Here is a 25,954-nt window from a genome sequence, read left to right as displayed (position 1 = left end):
TTCCCAGTGCTTACTTATCAAGCTTAATATGAACTCATGAATGGTAATTACTTGTGAAACTTCCGTTAGTAATGGATAATGGACATTAACTTTGCTATTACCAATGATTTTTTTTATCGGAGCGGATAGCACGTTGCCTCCTACTAACTCCTATATGCTCAAATGATAAGCGTGTTCGTTCTTCTCGCTCAAGAATTGGGTTCGAATCACTACACTTAAGTATTCTCTTGAGGCCACCCTAGGAGCGCAGTCTCTATGCCTCAGATAATTATTCGGTGTGTGGGGGATAGGAGGATTGCCACATCCGATTTGAATTAGGCATGTGATCAATAAGTTTCAAACATCTCATGATGTTTTTTTTTTTAAAGGAAACTCATTGATTTTTCTTGTATGATTGCCACGAGCAGTTTGTGATAAAAATTAATATTTATTAATTTAAAATGAAATTAACATAGCAATTTAGAACAATTAATTACGCGTCATGGGTTTGTAACTTAGGAACTTGATGTCATTTGTTCATATAAATCCTTTGCAAAGTGTTCTAAGGATCTCTAAATAGTCGGGCCTCCACGTTCGTCCCCTAGATGACAAAAATGATATATTATATATACTACAAAGCATATTTCATTCAACCAAACTCATCACGAAAATAAACTCTTACGGATAATATATCTACTTAATTTAAGACTATAACAACATTCCTGATTTTCTTTTAATCTTGTACAAAGTTTTCAGCGAACCAACCCAATTGAAATTCTCCGGCCGCCACTCCCTCAATCTTCCCCTTTTTAATGTCCCCGAGCCCCTCCCTTTATCGGCAGAGCCACATGCCCGTTGGCAATAACATTTATTATTTAGAAGGTTGAAAATACATCAAAATGTAAGACGTTCAAGATTTATAGTTTAAGCAACCCTATTTCTTGCTTTTATATCTCAATAATATCGAGAAGCTAACATAATTCTCGCTTATTTATAGCGAGATATGGCGGAGATTTTCTTCTATTCCTGATCGAATAGGCAAGAAAAGCTTTTTGGCAATGAAAGTTTTGAATTAGGCTGCCAAAAGGATAGGATTTTCCCGCCCAGGTACTTTGTGAATTTTTTTTTTAATGTTCACCTCGCAAATATTCTAAGAAAATGTACTAAATTTAATGTTAGAGTTATGACTATTATATTATCCAAAATTAAAACTAATATCATTAGATATACTATAAAAAGTATAGAATTAAAGATAGCGCGAACTAAAATCGTAACACTTAAGTATCATTTAAAATTAGTTTGTACTGACCATTCATAAGTAATAACTTACTCATGTATTTAATTTATCACTACTTACTAAACATTGTATACTTATTTACGTAAAATGGGTGTGATTGTTATTTAAACATGTCGTTGTTCATGCTTTTAAACATATACTCCAAGTAACATATATTCTGCCAACATACAAAATTCATTTATCATATTTCATATATTAAGAAAAATTACTAAACAAGTCCTAACCTTATAACAATTATACCAATTCAATCCTAACCCCCTTTTCTTTTTTTTTTTTTGCCAATTTAGTCTTAAACCGTTTGTAATTGTGCCAATTCAATCCATTTGGTCGGCCGGCGCTGACATGTCAATTTTTTATTTATATTTTACTATTTTTTGAATTTTTTTGTGTTTTTCTTTGGGTGATGGCAGCCTCTTGCTGGCCCAAGCCCTAATAAATTAAAAAATAAAAAAAAGATGGAAAATTTATTAAAAGAATAAAAATTTATTAAAGAATTGAAAAATATTAGAATATTACCAAAAAATTTGCCACCTCGGCGTCGGTGACACCACGTTAGTGCCAACCAACCAAATAGACAATTATTATAAGTATATGATTTTTTTGATAATTCTCCCCATGAATTGTGGATAATGATTGTAATTGTCAACGAGATTAGTTAATTCTTGTTATGTAAGTAACTATATGACTCGTGCTTAACGTCTCCCCCATATCAGCTATCGTGATGCTTGGGTTGTACTAAATTGGCAACCCTTCGATCCTAGTTTACACTAAGTAATGTGGTTAATTTGATTGACGACTCACCTATTCGATCACTGTGGTGATTATTGTATTCGTCCTAAGAATATAATTCAAAATTAATTAACCTTGCGCCTTCTATAATTTGCTAACGTTAGTTGTTTGTGGTCAACAGACATGACATGTGATCAATTTTGTACTAGCATTTCCTGGCATTGAATTTGACAATGACAAAGACATTTCCAGTGCCATAAGTTTCGTTTATTGTCACCAAGAAAATGAATTACCAATGGCCACAACAATTTGACCATCGAGTTCAAGTGACCTACTACCATGAACATTTGCCACGAAATAAGGTTCCATTTGTTTCATGAAGAATTGAATGAGTTGAAAAATATTTCTTAAATTGACTAATTATTTCAAGCGGTAAAACCAAGCAATCTTATAAAAATGTCTTCCAAATTATTCACTTTTCGTGAATCCAATGGAGCCTAAATTTTTCGTTGCACTGTATGTAATCTGTAGCCATGTAAGCAGTTTCATTTTTAGTCACAGAAATTTATTTTCGAAGTTAAATATGGGACAAAGTGTCTCAAAGAATTTGCCACGAACATTAATTCGTGGCCCCAATAATTTTTTTAAGAACGTATTAATTAAGTAATGTTGCAGTTCAGATCAGATGCTGCATAATCTTAGCAAAATATTTAATGCACGAATCAAATTTCTTCAACACTGAGTCCAAAACCTTTCATTTCCCCCAGTAATTAAACCTTCGCACGGTTTTCTAATATAATCTGTTTAGTTAATTTTTCCTCCGCCTTCAAGTTAGCCAAGAGGAACAAGACAACATCGCGGCTCCGCAATACCATTATACTATGGAAATACGACATAAATGATCTTTGAACTTTGGACTAATGTGCAATATGGTCCATGAACTTTAAATTCGTTAAATGTGGTTCATAGATTTTAACCCAATGTGCAATGTCGTCCTTGAACTTTATATTTGTTCAATACAATTCCCGAACTTTCGATGTTTGTTCAATTTAGACCATAAATTATATGAAAATGTTCAATGTTATCATTCAATTAATTCACGTACAAAGATAAAACCGAACACTTTCATCTAGTTTGGAGGCAAGATCAAACATAAACCAAAAGTTTAGCGAATGTATTTAATAAACTAAAAGTTTGACGTTATACATTAAAATAAAATTCAGGGCCTATTGGACAAATTAAGAGTTTGAATACCACACCACACATTGAGTGAAATTTCAAGGACAAGTAATGATTGATGCGTTAAGAGTACAGAGTCCTCGATGATAATTCAATCTAAGTTACAAATTCCAGCTGGGTATAGTGTGCGATCCATTTCACAATAGCTACACAAAACCAGAAAAGAAAAAAAAAAAGCCACATGAAATAGATCAATTATTCTTGAAAATTCTCTCTAGCATCAATCAAGCACACGAACGCCACTATAATCGGTTAGTGCGGAAACATTTTTGCGTCCGACCTCGGCTCTTCGCATTGCTTCTTCCGCTGCTTCTTGTCGCGAACGATCCCTCTGGCCTTGACCTGCGCATCCTTCACCTCCCTCAGGTACACCCTCACCGCCCGCGCCCCGAACGGGTTCGCCTCCGGGTCCCCGCCGCTCTCCTCGAAGGCAGCCCTGAGCCGCCCCATGACAGCGTCCAGGCTCCCCCAGGCCTGCCGCAGCGGGCACGGACACGCCGGCGATGGCTGCGGCACCCGAACAAGGGGCAGCCCTCGGCGTGGACCTTGGTCTTCCCGAACTTGTCGAGGTGGCTGAGGAACTCGAGCACGTGCATGCCGCTGCACCGCGACAGAAGCAGCGGCGGCTGGTGGTCGCGCAGGTACTGCTGGAACGCGCTCCAGTCGTGCCGCTTCAGCTACTCGTAGCGGCTCAGGGCTGGCGGCAGCAACACTGGCGGAGGATATGTGAACGACTGGTGGAGATCGGATCTTGCAGAGGCAGAGGCGGCGGTGGTCGTGGCGATGGAGTTGCACTGGCTGCTCAACGCCGCAGCTGCTGCAGCGGCTACGGCGGCCGACATGTTGAGATAATCAATATGAGTGGGATCTCTCCCTCTCTCTCTCTCTCTCTCTCTCTCTCTCTGCTTAAGGATTGTAAGAAGCAAGAGTTGGCATCAGAAGAGATGATGACATGATCAGGAACGAGAATTCATGGAGTTCTGCTTCAAAAGGGTAGAGAAGAAGATCCCCCTTTTCTGATCTTGACTACTCTCTTCAGTGGAGGCAATAGTTAGTGGAAGGAGATAAGTACAGGCTAGAGAGAGAGAGGGAGAGAGAGAGAGGGAGAGGGATATAAATAAGAGGAGAAGAGAGCGTGGAGGGTCGCAGGATGGAACCAAAAATCTTGTTTAGATCTAGTCCTAAGAAGACAATACTCAGACGTGCATTGCTACATGAGCTTGGTTGCTCCGACGACTTGTCATTCGCCGTCCTTTTCCATTAACGGGCTACAAACATAATTAGCACAAATAATTTTTCAATCAAGTTTACATGTTAGTGGTCCTTGTAATTGCAGCCTATTCATTAGGAGAGACTTTTTTTTTTTTTTGTGATTAGGTATGGAACAAATGGTAAGCGATTCCAAATAGGTGGGAGAGAGGGCCTATCATTCCGTCTCATGTTTGAGTGAAATTTATTTCAAATTTTTGCGCGAATGTTGGCTATGGTGATTGTTTCTCGCATGCCCCATGGGACCCTGCGCCTAGCCTATGACGTCGTGTCAATGTTCCAATGAGCTCAATGTCTCCTTCGAGACCTCCTAAATGACCGCAGAGGAGATGTCGCGCCCCTAGATCTAGAGGCCTGTCAATGGCAACGAGCCGGAGCTCGAAGCTCCGTGCTGAGCTTTGTCGGAAGCGACGAGCTCGACTTCAAGCCCATATGCTACAACGGTCAAAAGCATGGTGGCAGTGGCAGCGGCAGCAACAGCGACAGCGGCAATTTCGGAAAGGGGTTAACAAGAGAGAGAAAGTGGATGGGATAGGGACATGATGTATGTACGTAACCATGCGACATTACTCTCCAACATCATGTTAAATAGAAAGATCTTCATTTAGAATAGAAAATTATAAAAAAAAAAAATCATTTTCGTTCAGAAATTATTCTCGCGAGTAGAATTATTACCAAATATGCTCTTAAAAGATCATTTGTCTCGAAATCTAGAGGTTTGTCTTTGGCAAAGAGCTGGAGCTCAAAGCTCCCTGCGACGAGCTTGACTATGGTGGTGGCGGCAATTTGGGAAGGGGGTTTTAGAGAGAGAAAGAGATGGATGGGATAGGGATGGGATACATGTATCCCACACGACATTACTCTCCAACTTCATATGAAACAGAAATATCTTGATTTATAATAGAATATATCGTGGATGCTTGTGATAAAATAATATGATGTCGCAAAAAAAATAAATTATTGACAAAATATTTTCCTACAAGTAATTTCTTATAGAGTTTAAATATTTTCAAAAACTAAATATTTTCGCGAAAAGTAAAACATATTTTCACTTTATTCAATTTTTTTGCAATCGACTTTAATAATATTTTTTTGAACAATACTTTTCAGTTTATTCTCTTTTCATCAAATAAAACGTATCGTTAAATCATCCTCCGCATCAACTAATAGATCTTTCTTTATCTGACATGCACGACAAAGATCTAACCATAGTTAGCAAGATGTGGTGCAGATGACAACATGTGGGACTAGGAAAGTTATCAGCCGTAGATTATGTGTGAAGGTGGACGAGGGAGACAAGAGAGGGGCCCACGCATAGACTGGGACAAGGACAAAACCCAGGTCCTGAAGTGACGACAGCTCGGATGTCACATCATGTCATCAAACGTCACCACCAATCATTATTTTTTTTTTCCCAGGAGGCAGCTCTTTTTTTACTACCTTCTTTAGTAATATCCGCTATTTCATCCATACTTGTAAAAAGAAATATTAGGCTGTCTATACAATAGATCAGTCCGACGGATGAGCGAACTCAGATCGAAAACAGTCCAATCTAAATGATTCATATTTCATTTAAATTCCTAAAACACTTTCATATTTAATTAAATTTAAAAATTCATATTCAAATTAAGGTGGAAGTACTAAATGAGTGAGAACGGGAGAAAATAGAAAGAGGTTTATAGAAGTGAATTGAGTGTATTTATTTATTGAATATAATTAATTTATATAACATAATTTTTTTAGCTTGTTTTGCTTTTTTTTTAGCTTATTTCAATCTATTTTAAGTAAACATTTTCTATTAATTTTTTTAAATCTAATTTTATTTTTAATTTTTTTCTAAATTTTGAAGTCCAAGTGGAAGCCCACGTAGACTTCATTTTTCTTAAAAAAAAAATGCCACTTAAAATTTAATTAAAAATGCCATGTATTAAGAATGGACAGAATTTTTCGCCGGATGTATTAAAGTGATCCTTTTGTTTTCGACTTGACACTTAAATGATTTGATTGAAACTTTTGCCACCAAAATAACCTCCATAAATAATTTTTGACACTAAAAGTGTCCCTTTTCCCATGACCTGCAACAAACATCTATCAACCAAAGTTCAGAGCAGTTTAGTATTTATCCTCTGAAAGGACAAAACAGAAAGAGAGGAAGAAGCCAACTTTGTAAAAACGACAATATGGAACACTAGGGAAGATAAAATGCTAAAGAAGGACCTATAAAAAGTACGACATAATGAAATGTGATGCTGACACAATTGCAAATTCGCAAAAAATGAGAAGACACTTCTAGGATGCTATAGCCTAATGAACTTCATTCTCAACAGCAACCATTAACTTTGTGTTGACTTGATGCTTACATATCCCCAGGTCAAAACCCCAGTAGAGTCTTCTGCTACTATTTATCATTTTAGTGCTTCATATAAGTATCCATGTAATTGTTGGCACAATTAGATACAAGGTAAAAATTGGGTAAATAACAGAGGCATGTGAGAGGTTGTTATTCCAAGGAAAGACAAGCCCTTGGTTCAAAACCTAGGTCATTGCCAGTTTAATTGCTCCGCGGAACCAGATCAATGCCGTTTCCAATTCAGTTTTAGATCGCAAACTGTCACAAGCATTGAAATGGATCGAATCATGAACTGCTCTCGGTCAATCGGTTGAACCGGCAAGTGCAGTATGATTTTGAAAGCGCTAGTGAACCGCTCCTAGTCAATTAGTTGAACCGGCAAGTACAATTTGATTTTGAAAGCACCGGTGAAGAATTTGTTATAAATATAAGCTTATACTTCAACCTTTTGTTCCACATAGGAAGAGTACTAAACTCTTCACCTCTTACAAGCCTATATAAAGGCTTATCTTGTACATTTTTACACGTTATTTTATATATAAGAGAAGCTTTTATATAGGCTTGGAAGATGTGAAGAGTTTCCCACTCTCCCCATGTGGGGCAAAAGGTTAAAGTCTTTATATAGGCTTGGAAGATGTGAACAGTTTAGCACTTTTCCTACGTGGGACAAAAGGTTGAAGTATAAGCCTATATGTTCTAACAGAATTAGCTCCATTAAGAAGACCACACTGTAAGAATTTTAGATCCAAAATCAAAGAAACATCATTAATCCAGTTTTAGGTGCCCCATCATTATGCTCTTTCCTAAGCTAACAAGCACAAAGAAACGATGTATTTCTCCCCGATAACAAGATCTAAAAGCAAAGAAACGTTTTAAAAGGGCTCTTCTTAAATTTGCTATGGGAACGAAATTTCACGTGACTATCATCGTTATTACTTTATTGTGATACAACCTACCTCCAGGAAATTTCACTTTTGAAGCATTCCTAATAGGTTGGATTTGGAACCCTCGTAAATTAGGTAATTTCATAATTAAAAATCCCAATTGCGTCGAGAAAAGAATTTTATTCTCAATTGGGTAGAGAATCTTAGGACCAAAGCTTCTTTTTATTATTATTGGTGTTGTTTTTTATTATTGTTACTGCTATTGTTATTGTTACTATCATCATCATCATAGTTTAGTTTATCTTTCGCAATGTTGTATCATGATAAAGAAATGGAGGTCCCTCTTACTGATACAACCAAACAGACCACATTATGTCATCACCATGAGTGGTCAAATAATCAGTCTTTCCAACCAGAACCATTTTTTTATGACAAAAAAAAAAATCAGAATCATTTTTTCGAAAAAAAAAAAAATCAGAACCATTTTTTGTGTAAAACAGTTAATATACTCATGTTGACCCATAACTCATTAGTTTAAGTTTTTGAGTAAATGTGGGTTTAACTGGATATGTTAACAAGCTCGAATTTGGGCTCTCTCTATGATCTTTCCAGGCGAAGGTATCAAATTTCTGTATCGCACTTCCGTCAAAAGCATGAAAAACGCAAAGAAAAAGAACTGAAAAAATGCAACATCTTCAAAGTCAAATGCCTCAGCCAATTGCTGCAGAAACCCCGTTTCGCCGTCCAAATGATGGACCCCATCCGTATTCCCAGCGCTTGCTTATCAAAGCTTAATCGAGAGGCAAATGGGGACATGACCAGGCTTAAGACCTCCAGTTTTGTGAGACGTCGCCATTCTTTTGATGCGGAGATCGACACAGGGAGACTTACTTTCTCTTCTGTTGGCGATTCCATCTCTCCTCTCTTGCCTTTCTCTGGCAATATTTCCCTTAACTTGGAAACTGGTTCAAGACTCTGTATTTATATGGGTTAATTCATGAGGTATCTCTCGTTTGTTCTGTCCAAAGGGCTGTCTCGATAGGTATTATAACAATATGAAAATTATGAATAATGATTACCTGTGGAACTTTTGTTATTAATCGATGATGGGCATTAACTTTGCTGTTACAAATGAGTTTCTTGATCGGAGACGAGAGTAGGTTGCCTCCTAGTAACTCATACAGTAAGGAGTTGCTCAAATGATAAGCGTGTTCGGTCTTCTCGCTCAAGGATTGAGATTGAATCACTACACTTGAGTATTCTATTAGGGCCACCCTAAGAGCACGATCTATGTGTCTCAGATAATTACCCGGTGCATGTGGAACAAGAGGAGTGTTGCACCCGATATGAATTACGCGTGCGAGCAATAAGTCTTGAACATCTCATGATTTTTTTTAAAAAGAAAACTCATTAATTGTGCTTGCGTGATTGCCACGAGCAATTTGTGATAAAAAAAATTATATTTGTAAATTTAAAATGAAATTAACAAAATAATTTAGAACAATTAACCACGCGTCGCGTGTTTTTAACATAGCAACTTGATGTCGCTTGTTAATATAAAACCTCTGCAAAGTGTTCAAAGGGTCTCTAGATAGTCGAGCCACCACGCACGTCCCCTATATTATAAAAGATGACAAGTATGATATACTATATATACTGAAGCATATTTCATTCAACCAAACTTGCCACGAATTTTTTTTTTTACGGATAATATACCTACTTTATTTAAGACCATAACAAATTTAATGATTTTCTTTTAGTCTCTCTTTTTTTTTTTTTTTTGTACATGTGTGTATGGAGTTTATAGAGAACGAACCCTAGCACTAAACTCTCCGGCCCCACTCTCCCAATCTTTCCTTTGTTAATGTCCTCGTGACCCTTTCTTTATCGGCAAGGCCGCATACCTGTTGGCAATAACATTTATGATTTAAAAAGTTGAAATACATCAAAACGTAAGATGTTCAAGATTTATAGTTTAAGTAACCCTATTTCTTTTAAATCGCAATAATATCGAGAAGCTAACAAAATTCCTGCCAAAAAAGGGTAGGATTTTTCCCGCCCAGGTATTTTACAAATTTATTTTATGTTTACGTCTCAAATATTCAAATAAAATGTTTAGAGTTATGACTATTATATTACCCGAAATTAAAGCTGATATCATTAGACATAATAAGCATAGAATTAATGACAACACTACCTATAATTGTAACACTTAAGTATTATTTAAAATTGGTTGTACTTACTATTCGAAATTAATAACTTACTCATGTATTTAAATTATTACTACTTACTAAACATTATATACTTATTTACGTGAAATGGGTGTGATTGTTATATATAACATGTAGTCGTCCATGCTTTTCAACATATACCCCAAGTAACATATATTCTGTCGACGTCCAAAATTGATCTATTCTTATTTTATAATACAGATAATAATTGTAGGTAATTATTTTTATGTTTATAATTATATGACTCGTGTTTAACATTTCCCCCACATCAGCTATCATAATGCTTCGGTTGTACTAAATTGGCAAGTTTGCACTAAGCAATGTGGCTAATTTGGTTGACGACTCACTTGTTCCATAACTGGGATGCTTACTTTTATTCGTCCAAATAATATAATTCAGAATTAATTAACCTTGCGCCGTCAATAATTTGCTAATGTTAATCATCTATAATCAATAATAGACATGGAACGTGATTAACTTTGTACTAGTGTCAAGTAATTAGTATTTCCTGGCAGTGAATTTGACAATGACAGAGACATTCTCAGTGACGTAAATTTCTTCTGTTGTCACAAAGAAAATGAATTACCTACGGCCCCGACAATTTGACCATCGCGGGAAACTCGTGGCTACGGATCACACTTCACAGCCACGAACCAACTTTGTCGCTGGAGTCCTGACCTACTACCATCAACATTTGCCACGATGTAAATATTTCGTTGCAATGTATGATCTATAGCCACAAAAGCAATTTCATTATTACTCTTGGAAAATTGTTTTGGGAATTAAATATGGGATAAAGTGTCCTGAAATATTTGCCACCAACATTATTTCGTGGCCACAAATGTATTACATTGCCACGAAAAGTGCTTTTGTCGTGCAAGCTAAAATCGTTTAGTCACGAAAATTGGTGGCTAAGGCGCGCATGACAACACTTCTACTTCAGAAATTGATTTTTTTACTTTTAATTTTGAGTATAAGTTGTTTTTTTTTTCTTTAGAAGTTAATTTTTCTACTTTTACTCCAAAAGTTAATTTTTTCTACTTTGACTCTAGAAGTTGATTTATGATCGGAGAAAAGCGATTGATAACGGTGAAAAATTTCTACTCCTAAAACATTATTAATACAAATCTTCTATGAAAAATTATTGTCAATGGCCGAAATATTTCTACTTTACTCTAATTTTTTAAAGTCTCTTTAAAAAATAATTTATATTATTAAAAATATTTTTATTTTTTAAAAATAAAAAATATTAGTTATTTTTTACGCTGGTGGTGGCGGTGGACGACGGTGGCGGCGGGTGGCAGCGGGTGGCGGCGGTGGGCGGTGACGGTGGAGGTGTGATTGGGACAGAGGCGCCGAAAATGAGAGGCGCCGAAAATGAAAAGAAGTCGAAGTGAAAGATATATTGATATTGAGATATTGTACTTATGAAAGAGAAGTAATGTTTTTTTAACTTTTGGAACTAGCTCAAAAATAACTTTGAAAGTAGAATTTTGCTCGCCCTAAAGATTCAGCCCATCGCTGCCAGCATGCCGCCACAATAAAGCTTTCCGTAACAAAAGATTTGACATGATGTTCCAAAAGTACTTTTTGTGGCAACAAGTCTCAACTTCACTCACCAACAATATTTTCATGTTTAAATACGAGATACACCGGCACGAAACATTCACCATGAAATTATTGCCCTAAGTTCATATTGTTGGCGGCGAAACAGAATAATTCCTGGCTAACAGTAAAAGCTACGACCCCAGTTATTTTTTTTCTTTTTTCGTAGTAACATATCTAATTTTCTACCGCGAGAATTATTTTCTCGGCCGCAGAGGAGACCTATTGCTACGAATAAGCAATACCTTCATCGTGGCTATCTTCCATCACTTTTGCCCCAAAAGTGTTGACCTAAAAAAAAAAATGATTTTGTTATAGTGATTAATAATTGAGAAGTTTGCAAATTTATAAAATGCAAGGATATGCGATCTTTCTATTTTGAGTTATACCTTGCTCATTCAGAATTCATGTAGTTATTATTTGACTCTCTTTGAAACCCACTTAATTAAACAACTCAAATTCAAGAAAATTCGACAACGAAAATATACGAGTACTTATTTACGAACTCAATTAATTTCAAAGTTCAAGTGACAAATTTCGATGAAATTTGGAGAGATATTTTCTCAATTCCTTCTCCATAACTTCTCTTTGAGATCCGAAACCCTCTATAATATGTATCAACCTTTTATCAAACTCTCGTTCACATAATCAATGGTCGGTGATTTATCAAGCGATAAGTAGAGCACGTTAAAGACTAGAAGATGCCCATCAAGTAAGAAGGATAGCGCTTCAATCTCGCTCGAGTACCCAAAGCTTTGGGATAACTCAACCGGGTTCGCAAAAAATAACGAGGGAAGCCTATAAAAGATCTTTACAAAATAACTCCATATGTAATGCAGCAATGTCATATATGTACTGGTAAAATTTTTTGAAACTTATTGGGTAAGTATTGTTGCAATTTAGATCAGATTTTGCATCATCTACGCTAAATATTCCATGCATGAATAAAAAAATTGTCAACACTCGTGGTGCGTTTTCTTAACAAAAAATGAATTATTGAAAAAATATTTTTCAAAAAATGATCGCTTGAATCACTTACAAAAATGAATTAACATAAAATATATTTCAACAACGGACATATTTAGACATAAATTATTATCAATAATGAAAATTTCATTGACTAATTATTTAAAAAAAAATTCAAAGCATTATTTTTTGCGAGAGCCTCAACTTAAAACCTATCATTTTCCTCTGTAATTAAACCTTTGCAAGATTTCGTAGTGTAAACAGATGCATCAGTTCCTTTTCCTCTGCCTTTCAGATTACCCAAGAGGGCCTAGACAACATGGCGGCTCAGCAAAACCATTATATTAACCAAGAAAGCAATAATTGGAGCGGCAAAATATGAAGTCTGCAATGATGATCTAATTTTTAGGCTTCTTTATTTCACCAAAAAATAAATCATTTATAAAAAAATATTTTTCAAAGTACAATAACTTATATTACTTATGAAACGAATAATATTTTCATTGTCAACGAAAACATTAAGATACAAATTATTGAAAATAATGAACGCATGCTCTATTAATTAATTACCTCAAGTGATTCAAATGATCATTTGAAAAGGAAAATATCTCTTAAGTTATTCATTTTTAATGAAACAAACAAATCTTAAGTTACATATTCCCATTACATAGACATGTAAGGGTGCCAAACACATTAAATTACTCCATCTACCTAACCATACACGCATTCTACATGTACATACACACATATTAGATGTTGCCCAGAATTTATCACATATTAGATGTTGCTCGCTTTGATATCTCGACAAGAAAAATTCAATGGTTGAAATTCACAAAATGATGTATCGTGTGGTCGATCCATCTAGTAATAGCTACACAAGATCAAGAAAATAAAAAGCCACATGAAATTGATTAATTATTCTTGAAAATTCTCTCCAGCATCAATCAAGCAGTCGAACACCGCTATAATCGTTCGTGCGGAAACATTATTGCGGCCGACCTCGGCTCTTCGCATTGCTTCTTCTACCGCTTCTTGTCTCGAACGATCCCTCTGGCCTTGACCTGCGCATCCCTCACCTCCCTCAGGTACACCCTCACCGCCCGCGCCCCAAACGGGTTCGCCTCCGGGTCCCCGCCGCTCTCCTCAAAGGCCGCCAGCAGCCGCCCCACGACCGCGTCGAGGCTCTCCCAAGCCTGCCGCAGCGGGCACGGGCACGCCGGCGACGTCTGCGGGCACCCGAACAAGGGGCAGCCCTCGGCGTGGACCTTGGTCTTCCCGAACTGGTCGAGGTGCCTGAGGAACTCGAGCACGTGCCCGGCACTGCACCGCGTCAGAAGCAGCAGCGGCCGGTGGTCGCGCAGGTACTGCTGGAACGCACCCCAGTCACGCCGCTTCTGCAACTCGTAGCGGCTCAGGGCTGGCGGCAGCAACACTGGCGGAGGATATGTGAACGACTGGTGGAGACCGGATCTTGCAGCGGCAGGGGCGGCGGAGGTCGTGCCAATGGAGTTGCACCGGCTGCTCAACGCCGCGGCTGCTGCAGCGGCTACGGCGGCCGACATGTTGAGATAAAGCAATATGAGTGGGATCTCTCTCTCTCTCTATCTCGCTGTACTTAAGGATTGTGAGAAGCAAGAGTTGGCATCAGAATAGATGATTACATGATCATGAACGAGAATTCATGGAGTTTGGCTTCAAATGGGTAGAGAAGAAGATCCCCTTTTCTTATCTTAACTACTCTGTTCAATGGAGGCCATAGTTAGTGGAAGGAGATGAGTACAGGCTAGAGAGAGGGGGATATAAATAAGAGGTGAAGAGAGCGTGGCGGGTCGCAGGATGGAATAAAAATCTTGCGGAGGCCTCACGCTAAGAAGACGAAGAGAGATTCACCTGTGACGTTGCTACGTGAGCTCGCTTGCTCCGACAACTTTTCACTCCATCATTTTTTTTCAAAAAATTCCAAAAAATGGCCATAAATGCTCTCATTTTCTCAAATAAGGATTTCAAGTTAACCTTATTTTAAATAAGGATCTGAAGTGACATAATATGTTTCAATAAGGATATGAAGATGTCATAAATTTTTAAAAAAGGGCCGGACCTAAACGGCACTTTCGTCATTTCTCATTTTTTTGTTTCTTTTTTCTCTATTTTTTTATTTTTATAAATTTTTTTTAAAAATAAAGAAATTAAGAAAAATGAAAAAACAGGCATATGAGTGGAAGGGCTGCACCTTCGGCCTGTGGCAACCGGCCCACTGCTGGTGGGGGGATCGGCGAAGGCCGATGGGATCGCATAGCCGCTGCTATTCATAAAATGTAACGAACTTTCATGCATCGACCTTTGGTTTTTCTTCAGTAAATGAGCTGCTGCTATTCACCAGCATTGACACAAGAAAACTAGAGGAGTTAAAACAACTTCTCACGTTCTGATTCCAAGGCACACCTTGAAGAGTCAATTTCTAGAGGATTTCTCAAAAATGATAATGAAGGGCGAAATCAACTCTTACGGAGACACTTGAAGGTGGAGAAGTAGTGAAAGCTGCCAACTTTAACTCTTCGGGGGAGAGAGATCTCGGCACTTGTAGATATACACAGATTTTATTCAATTTGGGAGTGTTTGTGGCCTGTTTTCCTAGAACCCTTTTGAAAACTAGGGTTCTTAAAGATCCAACCATTCTCACCAGAAGCCGAGAGACACCGCTGACTCATATACAATCTGCACGAGAGTGGTGGTGCGCATCATAAATTCTTTACAGCATGAACATGATCTAGACACATGCTTGTCGACTTTCATATGATGCAGCAACAAAGAACTTCACATGGTGAGGTCGTATAGATTGTCTCCTCGTGGCACACATGAGCGAGATCAATTTTCCTGTGAAAAAAAAAAGGATGGGATTTCACTGTAGTGTTGATGGAAAGGGGAAAAACTCCACCAACCATCAGAACAACGGGCGGAAAAGATGTTAAGTCTACTGCATAACAAGAAGAATCCTATGTTAATGGACATGCTGAGACAAGATTAGCAAAGAGAATGAATTTTCTGCGTGTGTTCTGTCCCATAATTGAAATGGGACTAAGGAAAAGGGTTGGAAAAATGGAGGTGAAATCAGAAGTGAGATCCTACTTGATGCAGCTAAGAGAAATTGATCCATTACGTTTGAAGTTCAATTGAAGCATGGGACAGTTCCCATATTAGAAATTCATTTTTTTTCTTTAAATGTTGTGTTATCTAAAATACATACAAACATAGCAACCAAATAGCAAATTATCCACTAACAAAAAAATAAATAAATAAATTATCCTCCTTGATATGAAGTACAAGTCCTTCACTATCATTTTGCAGCTTCTGTCCTAAACATCCTTCAGCTCTAGGTGCAAATATTTACATTTTGTGATACACGGCTACGAGTATATATATTATCATCCACATATTGGATGCCATCATTTTCTGTGACATTTTTTACGGAAGAGTAAAATCTATGAAATATAGGAAATTTAGGCCTAAATTTATGAAAATGAGGTCAAACTAGCCTAATATAAGCTTATTCTATTTTTAGGGATTTTCTAAATTTTTTGTGATTTTTAACAATTTTCCATTTTTTAAAAATTATTTTATTTCTATTAGGTTGAGGAAAAGTGATGAAAGAACTGAAAGGGAAAAGTGAGAGATGTGAGACTTCATTTTATTTTGTGATTCTCAAAAGTGATTCTTTTTTCCAGAATCAATTTTTTTTTATTCTGGATTTTGCTATAAAACTAATTATGATTGTCTAAAACTAAATATGGGAACAAAATCAAAATCAAATTTATTTGTGTTACCAAACGAGATTCTCATCTTTTTTTGTTCTCAGAATCAAAATTAGAGAATGAGAATGTTACCATACAAGCCCTAAATTACCGGAAGGTTCTTTGACGCAAACGAAGATGGAAGAAGGCAGAAGATGATGAACAGTAAACAAAACAAAAAAAAGGAAAGAAGAAACAAAAAAAAAAAAACAAGGAAAGAGCAATAAAAATACAAAATTGGTGCTTTCTGAGTTTTGGTGGTTGAAGGTTCTGTCCAGTTTGTTGAATATGAAGACCTGCAACACAACGCAGAACAAGATGGAAAAAGGTAGAAGACGATGAACAGTAAACTAAAAAAAAGGGAAAGAAGATACGAAGAAAGGAAAAAAGAAATAAAATAAAAAAAGAAAATGATAATAATATCCTTGCTCAAGCCCTTTTTTGAAATAAAAAAGACACTTTATGCCCTTATTTAAAATAAAGTTAACTTTGCGTCTTTATTTGAAAAAATGAAAACACTTCAAACCCTCATTTCGAATTTTCCTTTTAGAAAATGAGAGGACTTTGGGCCATTTTTTGAAATTTTCTCATTTTTTCCAATAAGAGCCTTGCTAGGTTGGCCGTCCATGGCCATTTTGACGGTGGACGGTTTTGACAACAGATGGTTCAATGCTTAACCACAAAAAATTTGTGGCCAGCACATAACATTAAAAAGGAAAAAGTTGTGAAATTGTTTGGGTCCACGATTACACTGTCATGTCGTGCCATCATTTGCGTTTTAGTAATGGGCTACAAATATGAATGGCACTTGTAATTTTTTAAAATTGAGCTCACATGTTAGTTAATTCATAATTGTGGCCTACCAATTAGTGATTTTTCTTTCTGATTAGGTACGGCATAATCGATTCATAATTGTGGCCTACTAAATTGAGCACTTGTAATAACAATCGATTTCAAATGGTTGGAGAAGAGATCATGTGTGTTCATTAGCGAAAAGAAATAATAACCGATTTCATCTCACGTCGGGTGGATTTAATGTCTTATAAAACGACGTATTTATTAGGGGAATAAAAACTCGAAATCTCTAACATATGTGCTTCACAATGTGCACTTTTGATATGTATTGATTATGGCGATTGTTTCTCATCCACTATCACCTATGATAATGGTCTCTCTCTATCTCTCCCTCCTTGATACGTCGTTGCGCGCCGTTTTTGGTCAATACCAACATCATCGACTTTCATCATGCTCACCGCACTTGGCCACCGGCGTCATGTCGAGGTCTCAATGAGCTCGATATCACCTTGGAGATCTAAATTGACTGCCTCTAGATTCGAAGACTCATTGCCTCCAAATCTAGAGGCTTGTCAATGTCAATGGCAATGAGTCAAGGTTCGAAGCTCCGTGCTTGCGAAGCTTCGTCGGAAGCGAAGATCTTGACTCCATCCCCTTCGGCTACGACGGTCAAATGCACGAAGGCATCGACAATTACAAAATGGAGGTTAAGTAGATCTTCATTCAAGACGGAGTATTTCATTGTAGTTGTCTAGGATGCCCGTGATAAAACATCCGATGCGGTGAGTTTCGAATTAGAGATACAACAAAAGAACTAGATTCGCGATCGATGTTTACGGTGTGTTTGTTTCGGGAAAAATGAGCGCTTTAAAAACTAATTTTCAAAATATAATTTATATCGTTTAGCAAAATTAGTTAGCAGAAAATATTTGCATTATTGATGCTAATTTATGCCTAACTATTTTCGTAGGCAGTAGGAATTTTTTCTATCTATTTAATTTTTTTAAGCGATATAAGCAAAACACTTCCGTCCCTCTAGCTCCTTAGCTCTAGTACTCTAGTTACCGCTCCTACGTATGTAGCTCGTTTTTTCAAATGGGTATTTTTTAAATCACTCATTTTATCGAAACGAATGCACCCTTAGGTGTGTTTTTTTTTTTTTTGAAAAATAAGTTATTAAGAAAATATTTTTCATAATAATACTTTCTTATATTGCTTAGAATAATTAGTTAAGAGAAACTATTTTTATTATCGCCGGCAATTTTATACGAACGTCAGTTTTTGAAAAATAAAAAATATTTTTTGTTGATTTATTTTTTCGATCAATATGAATATTAATTTTTTTAAGGATAAACAGCCTTCGATCATCCTCCATATCGCAAATCGATCTGCTTTATCGAACGTTAAACGACAAGATTTAAAGGAAAAGACAGCAGCCACAGATACCGTGTGTCCGAAGGTGGAAGAGGAGACAAAAGTGGGACCCACGCATAGACTGAAGTGATGACAAGTCGGATGTCACGTCATTTCGTCAAATGGTCACTGCCAATCATTTCCCATTTTATCTCTCTGTCCTTTTCTCCTCACTGTGGAAACATGCTCTTTTTTAACCACCTTCTTTGGCAATATCCGCTGTTTCATCTAGACTTGTAAAACAAAAGAATGAAAAGATAATAAAAAAAAGTCTTAAGAAATTTTGTAATTGTATCGATTGAGCCGCCTAGCCAATTTTGATCGAAATTTCTAATGTGGACATCGATCGTCCGATATAGTATGACTGGTATTGACGTGAATATTTTATTAATATTTTTGATAATTCTATGAACATTTTAATAATGTTTTGTTTTTTCTTTTCTGTTTTTTGTGTTTTATTTTTGGTTGAGTTCCAGCAAGGCCCATTAATCGGACTTTGCTGAACACAGACGAGGCCCGGGACGCCCTCGCTCGAGGCCGGTGAGGGGACGCGTGAGCCCTTGCCCTAGTGGGCGGTGAGGACTACTGATCGATCCTCGCCGGCTAGTCGAAAATTTCTGATGTAAATACCGGTCGTCCGACGTGGCACGATTGGCATTGACATGGACATTTTACTAATATTTTAATAATTTTATGAATGTTTTTATGATGTTCTTTTCTAGCAAGGCCCACTGGTTGGACTTTGCCAGGGGGTCGTGAGGGCCACGACCCCCTAGCCCAGGGTCGATGAGGGTCGAGCCAAAAAGGAGGGGAAGTAAAGCACAAAAAAGAAAAAAAAATAACAAAAAATTTACATAAAGATTATGATTAAAAATGTCCATGTCAGCGCTGGTAATTTCACATAGGACGGCCGATGTTCTTGTCAATGATTTTCGAGCCAAAATTAGGGACCAAACGGGTGCTAATGCAAAAAGATTTCAAACTGAATTTAGTACTAGTAGAATAGATTTATAATTTTTTTTCATATTTTCTCCTATGTATGCCACAATAAATTTATCCTGTTTAATTCATAAAGTTAACGAAAATTTTCAAACTCATCATATCTATCTATTCCATATCGATCTTTCCGTAAAAAAAAAAAAAAAATGTACTCAACCTTTGTCCCTCGTGAGTCGTGATCTCATCTTGACCAGTGCACAGTATGCTTGTTGGCTCACGATGCTGGTGGGGCTATCCGTCGTCTTTGCGGTTCGTGCTGCTTCGGCCATCACGTCGGTGGGCCTTGGAAGGTTAGACCAATCGAGCAACGACTTTTGTGTGGAAATAAGCCAATTTGGTCCCACGACACGACGCGACACAATAATCTCCCAATCAAAATAACTTTTGAAAAATCGTGAACACTTCGCATTCAAATGATAGTTATAGCTACTAATGCTTTCTCTACTTCTTCTAGTAAATCAAAAGGCAATCTCTCGTAGAGAAGAAATTAGAAAAACATAAAATCCCGTAGGTTGACGCCACAAATTCCACCCCCCAGAAATTATATTTGGATTGGGCCTCAACTACATCGGTTGTACTTGAACTATTACATAATCATAATATGATAATGCTATCATTATTCCCATCGCTAATTCAAAACCGAACGTGAGATTTTCACCTCGTAAGATTGCTCCTCAAGAGCCATCAATAAATCCGAGGACCGAATTGATATTATTTATAATGGAATACACGATTTGTGAAGATTTCTTCCAACCGAAAACCGAGGGACATATAACGTTGTTGTTCGAAAAGAGTGAGAGATATTAGATGGAAGGAGGTATATTTGTGAGGAAGATTCGAGCTCCATTCACATCTGTTGTGGAAACCCTAGCTGTGCATGAAGGGTTGGAGTTTCCGTTGAGAGCGTGAAGAGAAAGTGAAACGGAAAGTGTTCTCGTCTTAGATCCTCCATATCTAAGCGCGGTGATAGAGACCGATCGTCTTTTATCCGTACGGTGGGTCATGGGCCTGGATGAAAGCCCGTGGGCCGTGAGCTCAATTATCAATACTGTAGAGACCTGTTGGGCCGAAGGGTTTCTCTGGCCCATTGTCCAGGTTCCGCAAATCGGGCGGCCGACCGGGTGGTTAAGGCCCATCACATTGATGCCAGTGGGAATTCCTTCGTCGAACAGTACGTGCGTGGATGAAGCTGAGCCATTTCTTTCTTCCACTCGAACTTCGTTTTGCTCACGACCCCCATAACTTTCCTCCACATAGCCAATCCTGCTATGAGCCTGCCTCTGGGAGAGCGAGAACGAGAGAGGAGTCCGTAGAGAATGAAACTGCTTGCATTCGCCAAGCGCGCATCCATGACATTTTCCTGTTGTCTTCGCCCAGTGCTTTCAACGACGATTCGCTCCTCCTCTTCTTCTTCTTCTTCCTCTGATTCTGTGAAATGGGAAGGCGGGGTTTCCATGGTGCAGGGCGCTTCCAGGGGGATCGGGCTTGAATTCGTGAGCATTTTTCTCTTCTTGTAGTTGGGCAATGTGGCTTATGATTGGGTTCTTTCTCATCGATTAGGGCCTTCATTTTAATGGGTTTCGCCTCGCTTCTTTATTCTCGCCCTTGATTTGTTATACGACGTGCTATCTTGTCAGAATTTTTCGCATTGTGTGATGAAATTCTGGTTAATCTTCTGGGTTCGCTCACGGCTGTGTAAGTAAGTGCAAGTTCACTGCTTGAGCTAGTCGTGGGACACTATCTTAAGTTTCGGAATTGATAGCAAATGGAGAGACATGGTTAGTGATTTGACAGTGCATAGGGTAGGAGATAGGATTATTTGATCCTTCGGGGCAATGACATCACGAGGCAAGAAGATTTCAAGTTTAAATGATCGTGGAAAGGACATGCATGATTAAAGCAAATGACTTCTTGAATTTCTACGGAAGGCTACAAAATGATCCGATGCATATTGAAAGCCAGGAAAAAAAGATACGAAATAATCAGTCTTACAAAGCCCTTGGTGCGTTTTTGCTTCTAGCGGGTTGTGCACTGTTAATTCATCGTAACTACATTGCTAGACATAATTATCACCTTTCAAAAGCTATAGAAATAACAGAGTAGTCATCTCTTCCATTGCTTGATGAGTTTACATGTCTAGAGGGGTTATGACCTTCTTCACTATATATGCTTCGGGCGATTTTTCTTTTTTTTTTTGCGATGGAGCAGCTATTGCTAGCTAACTTGTGAATTCATATTAATCCAATTTGGCAGTTTCTTTAAGTAGTCTACCCTGGTGATGCATAGCCAAAGAAAACAACATATGAAAGTCCTTGAACAGTATTTGCTGTTCTTGCACCTTTTTTGCTTTCTTATTTGCAGACAGATCCTTCGCTGTATTGATTCATTTAGCAGTTATACTGATTTCATTTTCTCTTTCCTTTTGTCTTCAAGTTGAGTGGAATTGTCAAATCTGCTGCAGCCGATCATTTGACTTGGCCTGTACAGGATTTTATTAATTTTGTTCCTGCTTCATTAGGTCAAGCAGCTGCTTCAAAATAGTGAAAAAGGGCATGTCATTGCTACATGCCGCAAACCTAACGAGGCATTAGGGCTTCTTTCGCTCAAAAATATGTTTGCTGAACGCCTTAGCATTCTGCCACTCGACGCAACCAATGAAAGTACCATAGAGGTCATTTTTCTCCATCTCAGCGTTAATTTCTCACTGCAGCTTCAAAAAAAGAAATCTTCGAGGTTTGTGGTTGGTCTGCAAGCACTTTATAATTAGGTGTCTCGTTTAGCTGGGATAGTCCTGTTCACAGAAAATCAACATTTTTAAAAACCGTGATTCTTTTTTTCCTGGTTTTGAGGGCGGAGATTTAAAGAAAGTTATGCATATATATATATATATCAAGACATTCTGGAGATGTACGGTCTTTTGGCATTGTGAACTGCAATTATATAAACCGATGAAATAGCTACTCATATGTATTCGACAGATTCATCTGACACAGAATTACCTTTTAGGCATCTGCAAAGTCCATAAGAGATAGATATGGCTTCTTGAATCTTCTGGTTAATGCATCCGGAATTCTTTCAATACCTGATGTGCTCCAACCAGGTAAAGCGATCTAGGCCAATTCCCTTTAGACTTCTAAGCTCCTTGACATTGAACAGCCTTGAGCTCAATGTATGTGGTAACTGTAGCTTACTTTTTCGACGTCCCCCTTTTGCTCTTTGATGACTCATTAAAAATTTATTCATTGTCTCTCAGTGCAGAAACGACACTCCTCAAAGTAGAGAAGTCATCATTGCTGCTCACGTATGAGGTTAATGCTGTGGGCCCTATCCTTGTCATCAAGGTACTTTTCTTGGGTTTTACATTTGCCTTTTTTTTTTTTTTGCTAATGAGTTGTCAACATTCTTAAGATATTCGAGTCGTTGAGCCTCTAATTTCTCAAGGCATTTCTACTCTTAGTGATGTTTGAATATTTCATCATGCGCTAATCGTTTGATTGAAATGAATTGCTAGAGGGGCTGGTATAACTGGTTCAGGTCTTGCCTTTGTTCTGTGGGTCTGAAGTAGAAGACTTCCATAGTATCTTCTGAAGTTACTGAGGACTGTCAGTGCATTTTAACCCATGACCAACCTTCTTTACTTTTCTAGCATTACTTGTTCTTCAATTTAAGTTAGAGCTGTCCAATTAATGGCTAAGATGTGTATAGTCTTACAGTTTGTCCGAACTCCTAGTTTCTTCAGGCAATCATCTTAGCAATGGATACTTGTGCATTTAATGCGTTCTTTGCAAACCATGCAATGACACCGCGCCTTCTTAAAAACGAGATTGTTGAAGCTGCTATTTCAGCCTTCCCATTTAGGTGTATCTTCCTTTTTGTTTAGATAGAGGAATTTATGCGTGGCATGTCACAGAAAATTGTTTGACGGTGACACTGGAAAGTGAGGTGGATGGAGGTTTAACACTTTCTATAGGTAACTTAAGCTCATTTCTCTTTCTGAGAGTGTTTTTCCTTTTTTAAGTAATTACTGGTCTTGTTTTTCCGAAGCATTCATTAAAGGTCTTGTTCACAGCCTTACGTTGGTCCCAAAGTAACGCAACTGGGAATTTTCTTAACCGAGTTGCAGAAAATTCTCGAAATAATTAAAAACTTCCTTTTCTACCTCTTTAAATTAATGTAGGAAGAATAAAATTCCACAGTCACAAAAGAACTTCCCTTGTACAGACAAAACTTGTCTAGTTTCTCATAGAGTTCTACCTTCTCTAGTTTCTGATGCTATGAACTTCAATGCTTTCCACTCTTTCGGAAATGCAAGGCCTCTGATGTTGTTTAGTTAAAATTCGGGGAATTGTCAAACTAATGTACTTCATATCTTATATTTTTCATGCCATAGGGTGTGTCTTGAATGGAGCGGTTATAACTCTGTACAATTGAGATTTTCATTTTTTTTTTTTGCATACAATTGAGACTTGGAGGGGTTGATTTTAGAAGTTAATCTTGTAGACACAGAGATGGCTGGATTCAATGTCAAAGCCAATGAGTTTTCCTTTAAAACTGTGGCCACAAATAAAAATGTGTATCCTTCTCTATAAGAGTCAAACTTTAATCATGTATCACTAACCGATATAATCTGCCCTAGCAGCACATGTGGCCCCTTCTAAAGGCTGGTGGAGGCACTGGTACTGATAGAGATGTTGCTGTTGTGGCCAATATCAGTGCCCGGGTGGGTTCAATTGGGGACAATCGCCTTGGTGGGTGGCACTCTTATCGATCCTCCAAAGCTGCATTGAATCAGTGTAAAGTTTCTTCCTTTTCTGGCCTTCATGAAAGCACTAAGGTTTGTCTTGAAAATTGGCTAATATGGTCTGAGGAAATTGTCTACACAAATTATGTACGTTGGGGCATTTGTGAGCGATGTCCTGTTCTCTAGTTTTAGGAAGTTTAGGCCGTCTACTTTTCATGTGTGTAAAAACAAACATGCCTTTCATCTTTCTTTAGGGTCCTAATAGTAATCATCCTGTGTGGCTGACCTTAGAGCAGCCGGAAGACAAGTCTGAGAATACCGAGAGAAGATGAACAGACACTCTTCACTTTGTGGACTAAAATGCTGAAGTTAAAGTATGACAAATCACTTGGCTAAATGTGCCCAAAATCCAAGTGTCTGCACATTTTATTGTATGGTTGGTATGCCCTTTTCTTTTGGCCAAAATGGTTCGTGTAGATCTACACCCACTTATAGAACTCTGTAGAGAGGCAATCAATGTTGTTGTTTTTGCATGTTCCTAAAGATCGAGTTGATTCTTGCAGTGACAAAAACGGTATCAGTGGAGTTTGCACGTAGGAAGGATCCAGTTATCTGCATTTTGCTGCACCCAGGCACAGTGGACACAGATCTCTCGAAGCCGTTTCAGAGAAATGTTCCTGAAGGCAAGCTTTTCACCAAGGAGTATTCGGTGCAGAAGCTCTTGGGAATTATTGACCATGCAAAGATTCAAGACAATGGCAAGTTTTTCGCCTGGGATGGTCAAGAAATCCCATGGTAGTCTATACAATTACATTGCTCAATTGTTTATTTATCTTGAGAGAGAGAGAGAGAGAGAGTCTCCTGTCCAACGACATTTTCTCCTGCTGTTCTTTACTGTTTTGATAGTTTTGTCGTGCCCTTTTTTGACCCGCAATTTTTTCGAAAAGATTTCTTTGTTCTTTTACTATAGAAGTTCCTTATTTTGCATTGTGAACCTTCCTGACTCTCTGTTGTAGTAGAGGAGGCCTTGTTGGCTTCATCGCTAGTTGAAGCCCGGGGGTCGCCCTCCTACGGGCAAGTGTGTGGTTATCGAAACAAAGGCTCAATTCGCGTTCACTGAGGTTTCTTCTTCGTCAATGCTGTGGTCCTTACAGATGGTGTAGCCTCGGTTGGAAGGTGTGTTGCCAAAAAGCTTCTTACGGATTTTGATCGAGCCAACATGTTTATCTTCCCCGTTGTTCTTCTTCTATCCGCCCCCGCCCCCTCAAGTTTGACAGTTACAAAACCTGTAATGGTCGGATTTTTTAAGGAGAATGCTTGTGACGAACTGGCCATGATCCTTGGCGGCGGTGGCGCTCTTTTGAGGCGGTGGAAGGGCGGTTTCCGGACTTCTGTGAGATAGATCTTAGTTTCAGGATTTCAGCTCAAGGTCGTTCAATCGTTTTCTCATTTCGATACTAATGATAATCTATAATAATAAGTAATTTAGGGTGAGGCACCATCGAGGTTTTAAATCATATTCCAACTAAAGTTCGATTTTGATGGGGCAATTCTGTCGATTTTAAATCATAATCCCTAAATTTGTATTGTCGTCAAATTGTTGTGTCGAATTTAGATTTACCCAAAAATGGCATTTGAAATCCATCATGTAAATTTTTTTTTTTTTTTT

The 25,954-nt window shown here is 37.9% G+C and overlaps 2 protein-coding genes and 1 pseudogene across 5 annotated transcripts; 1 reads left to right on the top strand and 2 right to left on the bottom strand.

The window, feature by feature from the left end:
- Positions 1 to 3,378: 3,378 nt before the first annotated feature.
- LOC115756017 lies at positions 3,379 to 4,350 on the bottom strand (annotated as a pseudogene).
- A 9,008-nt stretch (positions 4,351 to 13,358) lies between these two features.
- LOC115756020 (protein G1-like1) lies at positions 13,359 to 14,365 on the bottom strand. The gene has a single exon (XM_030695693.2). It carries the CDS (start codon positions 14,109 to 14,111, stop codon positions 13,572 to 13,574), a length of 540 nt encoding a protein of 179 aa, XP_030551553.1. The 5' UTR covers positions 14,112 to 14,365; the 3' UTR covers positions 13,359 to 13,571.
- A 6,368-nt stretch (positions 14,366 to 20,733) lies between these two features.
- On the top strand, positions 20,734 to 25,422 carry LOC115756016 (C-factor). 4 transcript variants are annotated; one of them, XM_030695687.2, is made up of 7 exons: positions 20,734 to 21,037; positions 22,063 to 22,215; positions 22,551 to 22,644; positions 22,803 to 22,885; positions 24,181 to 24,337; positions 24,849 to 25,080; positions 25,302 to 25,422. In XM_030695687.2, the coding sequence occupies exons 1-7, from the start codon at positions 20,861 to 20,863 to the stop codon at positions 25,333 to 25,335; spliced, it is 930 nt and encodes a 309-aa protein (XP_030551547.1). In that variant the 5' UTR covers positions 20,734 to 20,860; the 3' UTR covers positions 25,336 to 25,422. The 4 variants fall into 4 exon arrangements, with proteins under 4 accessions (XP_030551547.1, XP_030551549.1, XP_030551548.1 ...); XM_030695689.2 differs by lacking the exon at positions 25,302 to 25,422 and adding an exon at positions 25,233 to 25,288 and having other exon boundaries at positions 20,736 to 21,037; positions 24,849 to 25,198; XM_030695688.2 differs by having other exon boundaries at positions 20,737 to 21,037; positions 24,184 to 24,337.
- Positions 25,423 to 25,954: the final 532 nt, after the last annotated feature.

The sequence above is a fragment of the Rhodamnia argentea genome, chromosome 9, assembly GCF_020921035.1.
Source record: "Rhodamnia argentea isolate NSW1041297 chromosome 9, ASM2092103v1, whole genome shotgun sequence".
NCBI classification, from domain to species: Eukaryota; Viridiplantae; Streptophyta; class Magnoliopsida; order Myrtales; family Myrtaceae; genus Rhodamnia; species Rhodamnia argentea.
The sequence above is the reverse complement of the archived record's forward strand: the minus strand, read 5'-3'. Positions and strand labels throughout refer to the sequence as shown.

Coding starts and splice junctions, on each gene's coding strand:
- LOC115756020 (XM_030695693.2), bottom strand. CDS start 14,111: ATGTCGGCCGCCGTAGCCGCTGCAGCAGCCGCGGCGTTGAGCAGCCGG.
- LOC115756016 (XM_030695687.2), top strand. CDS start 20,861: ATGAAACTGCTTGCATTCGCCAAGCGCGCATCCATGACATTTTCCTGT. Junction 22,216..22,550: donor CCAATGAAAGTACCATAGAG/GTCATTTTTCTC, acceptor ATTACCTTTTAG/GCATCTGCAAAGTCCATAAG. Junction 22,645..22,802: donor ACCTGATGTGCTCCAACCAG/GTAAAGCGATCT, acceptor CTCTCAGTGCAG/AAACGACACTCCTCAAAGTA.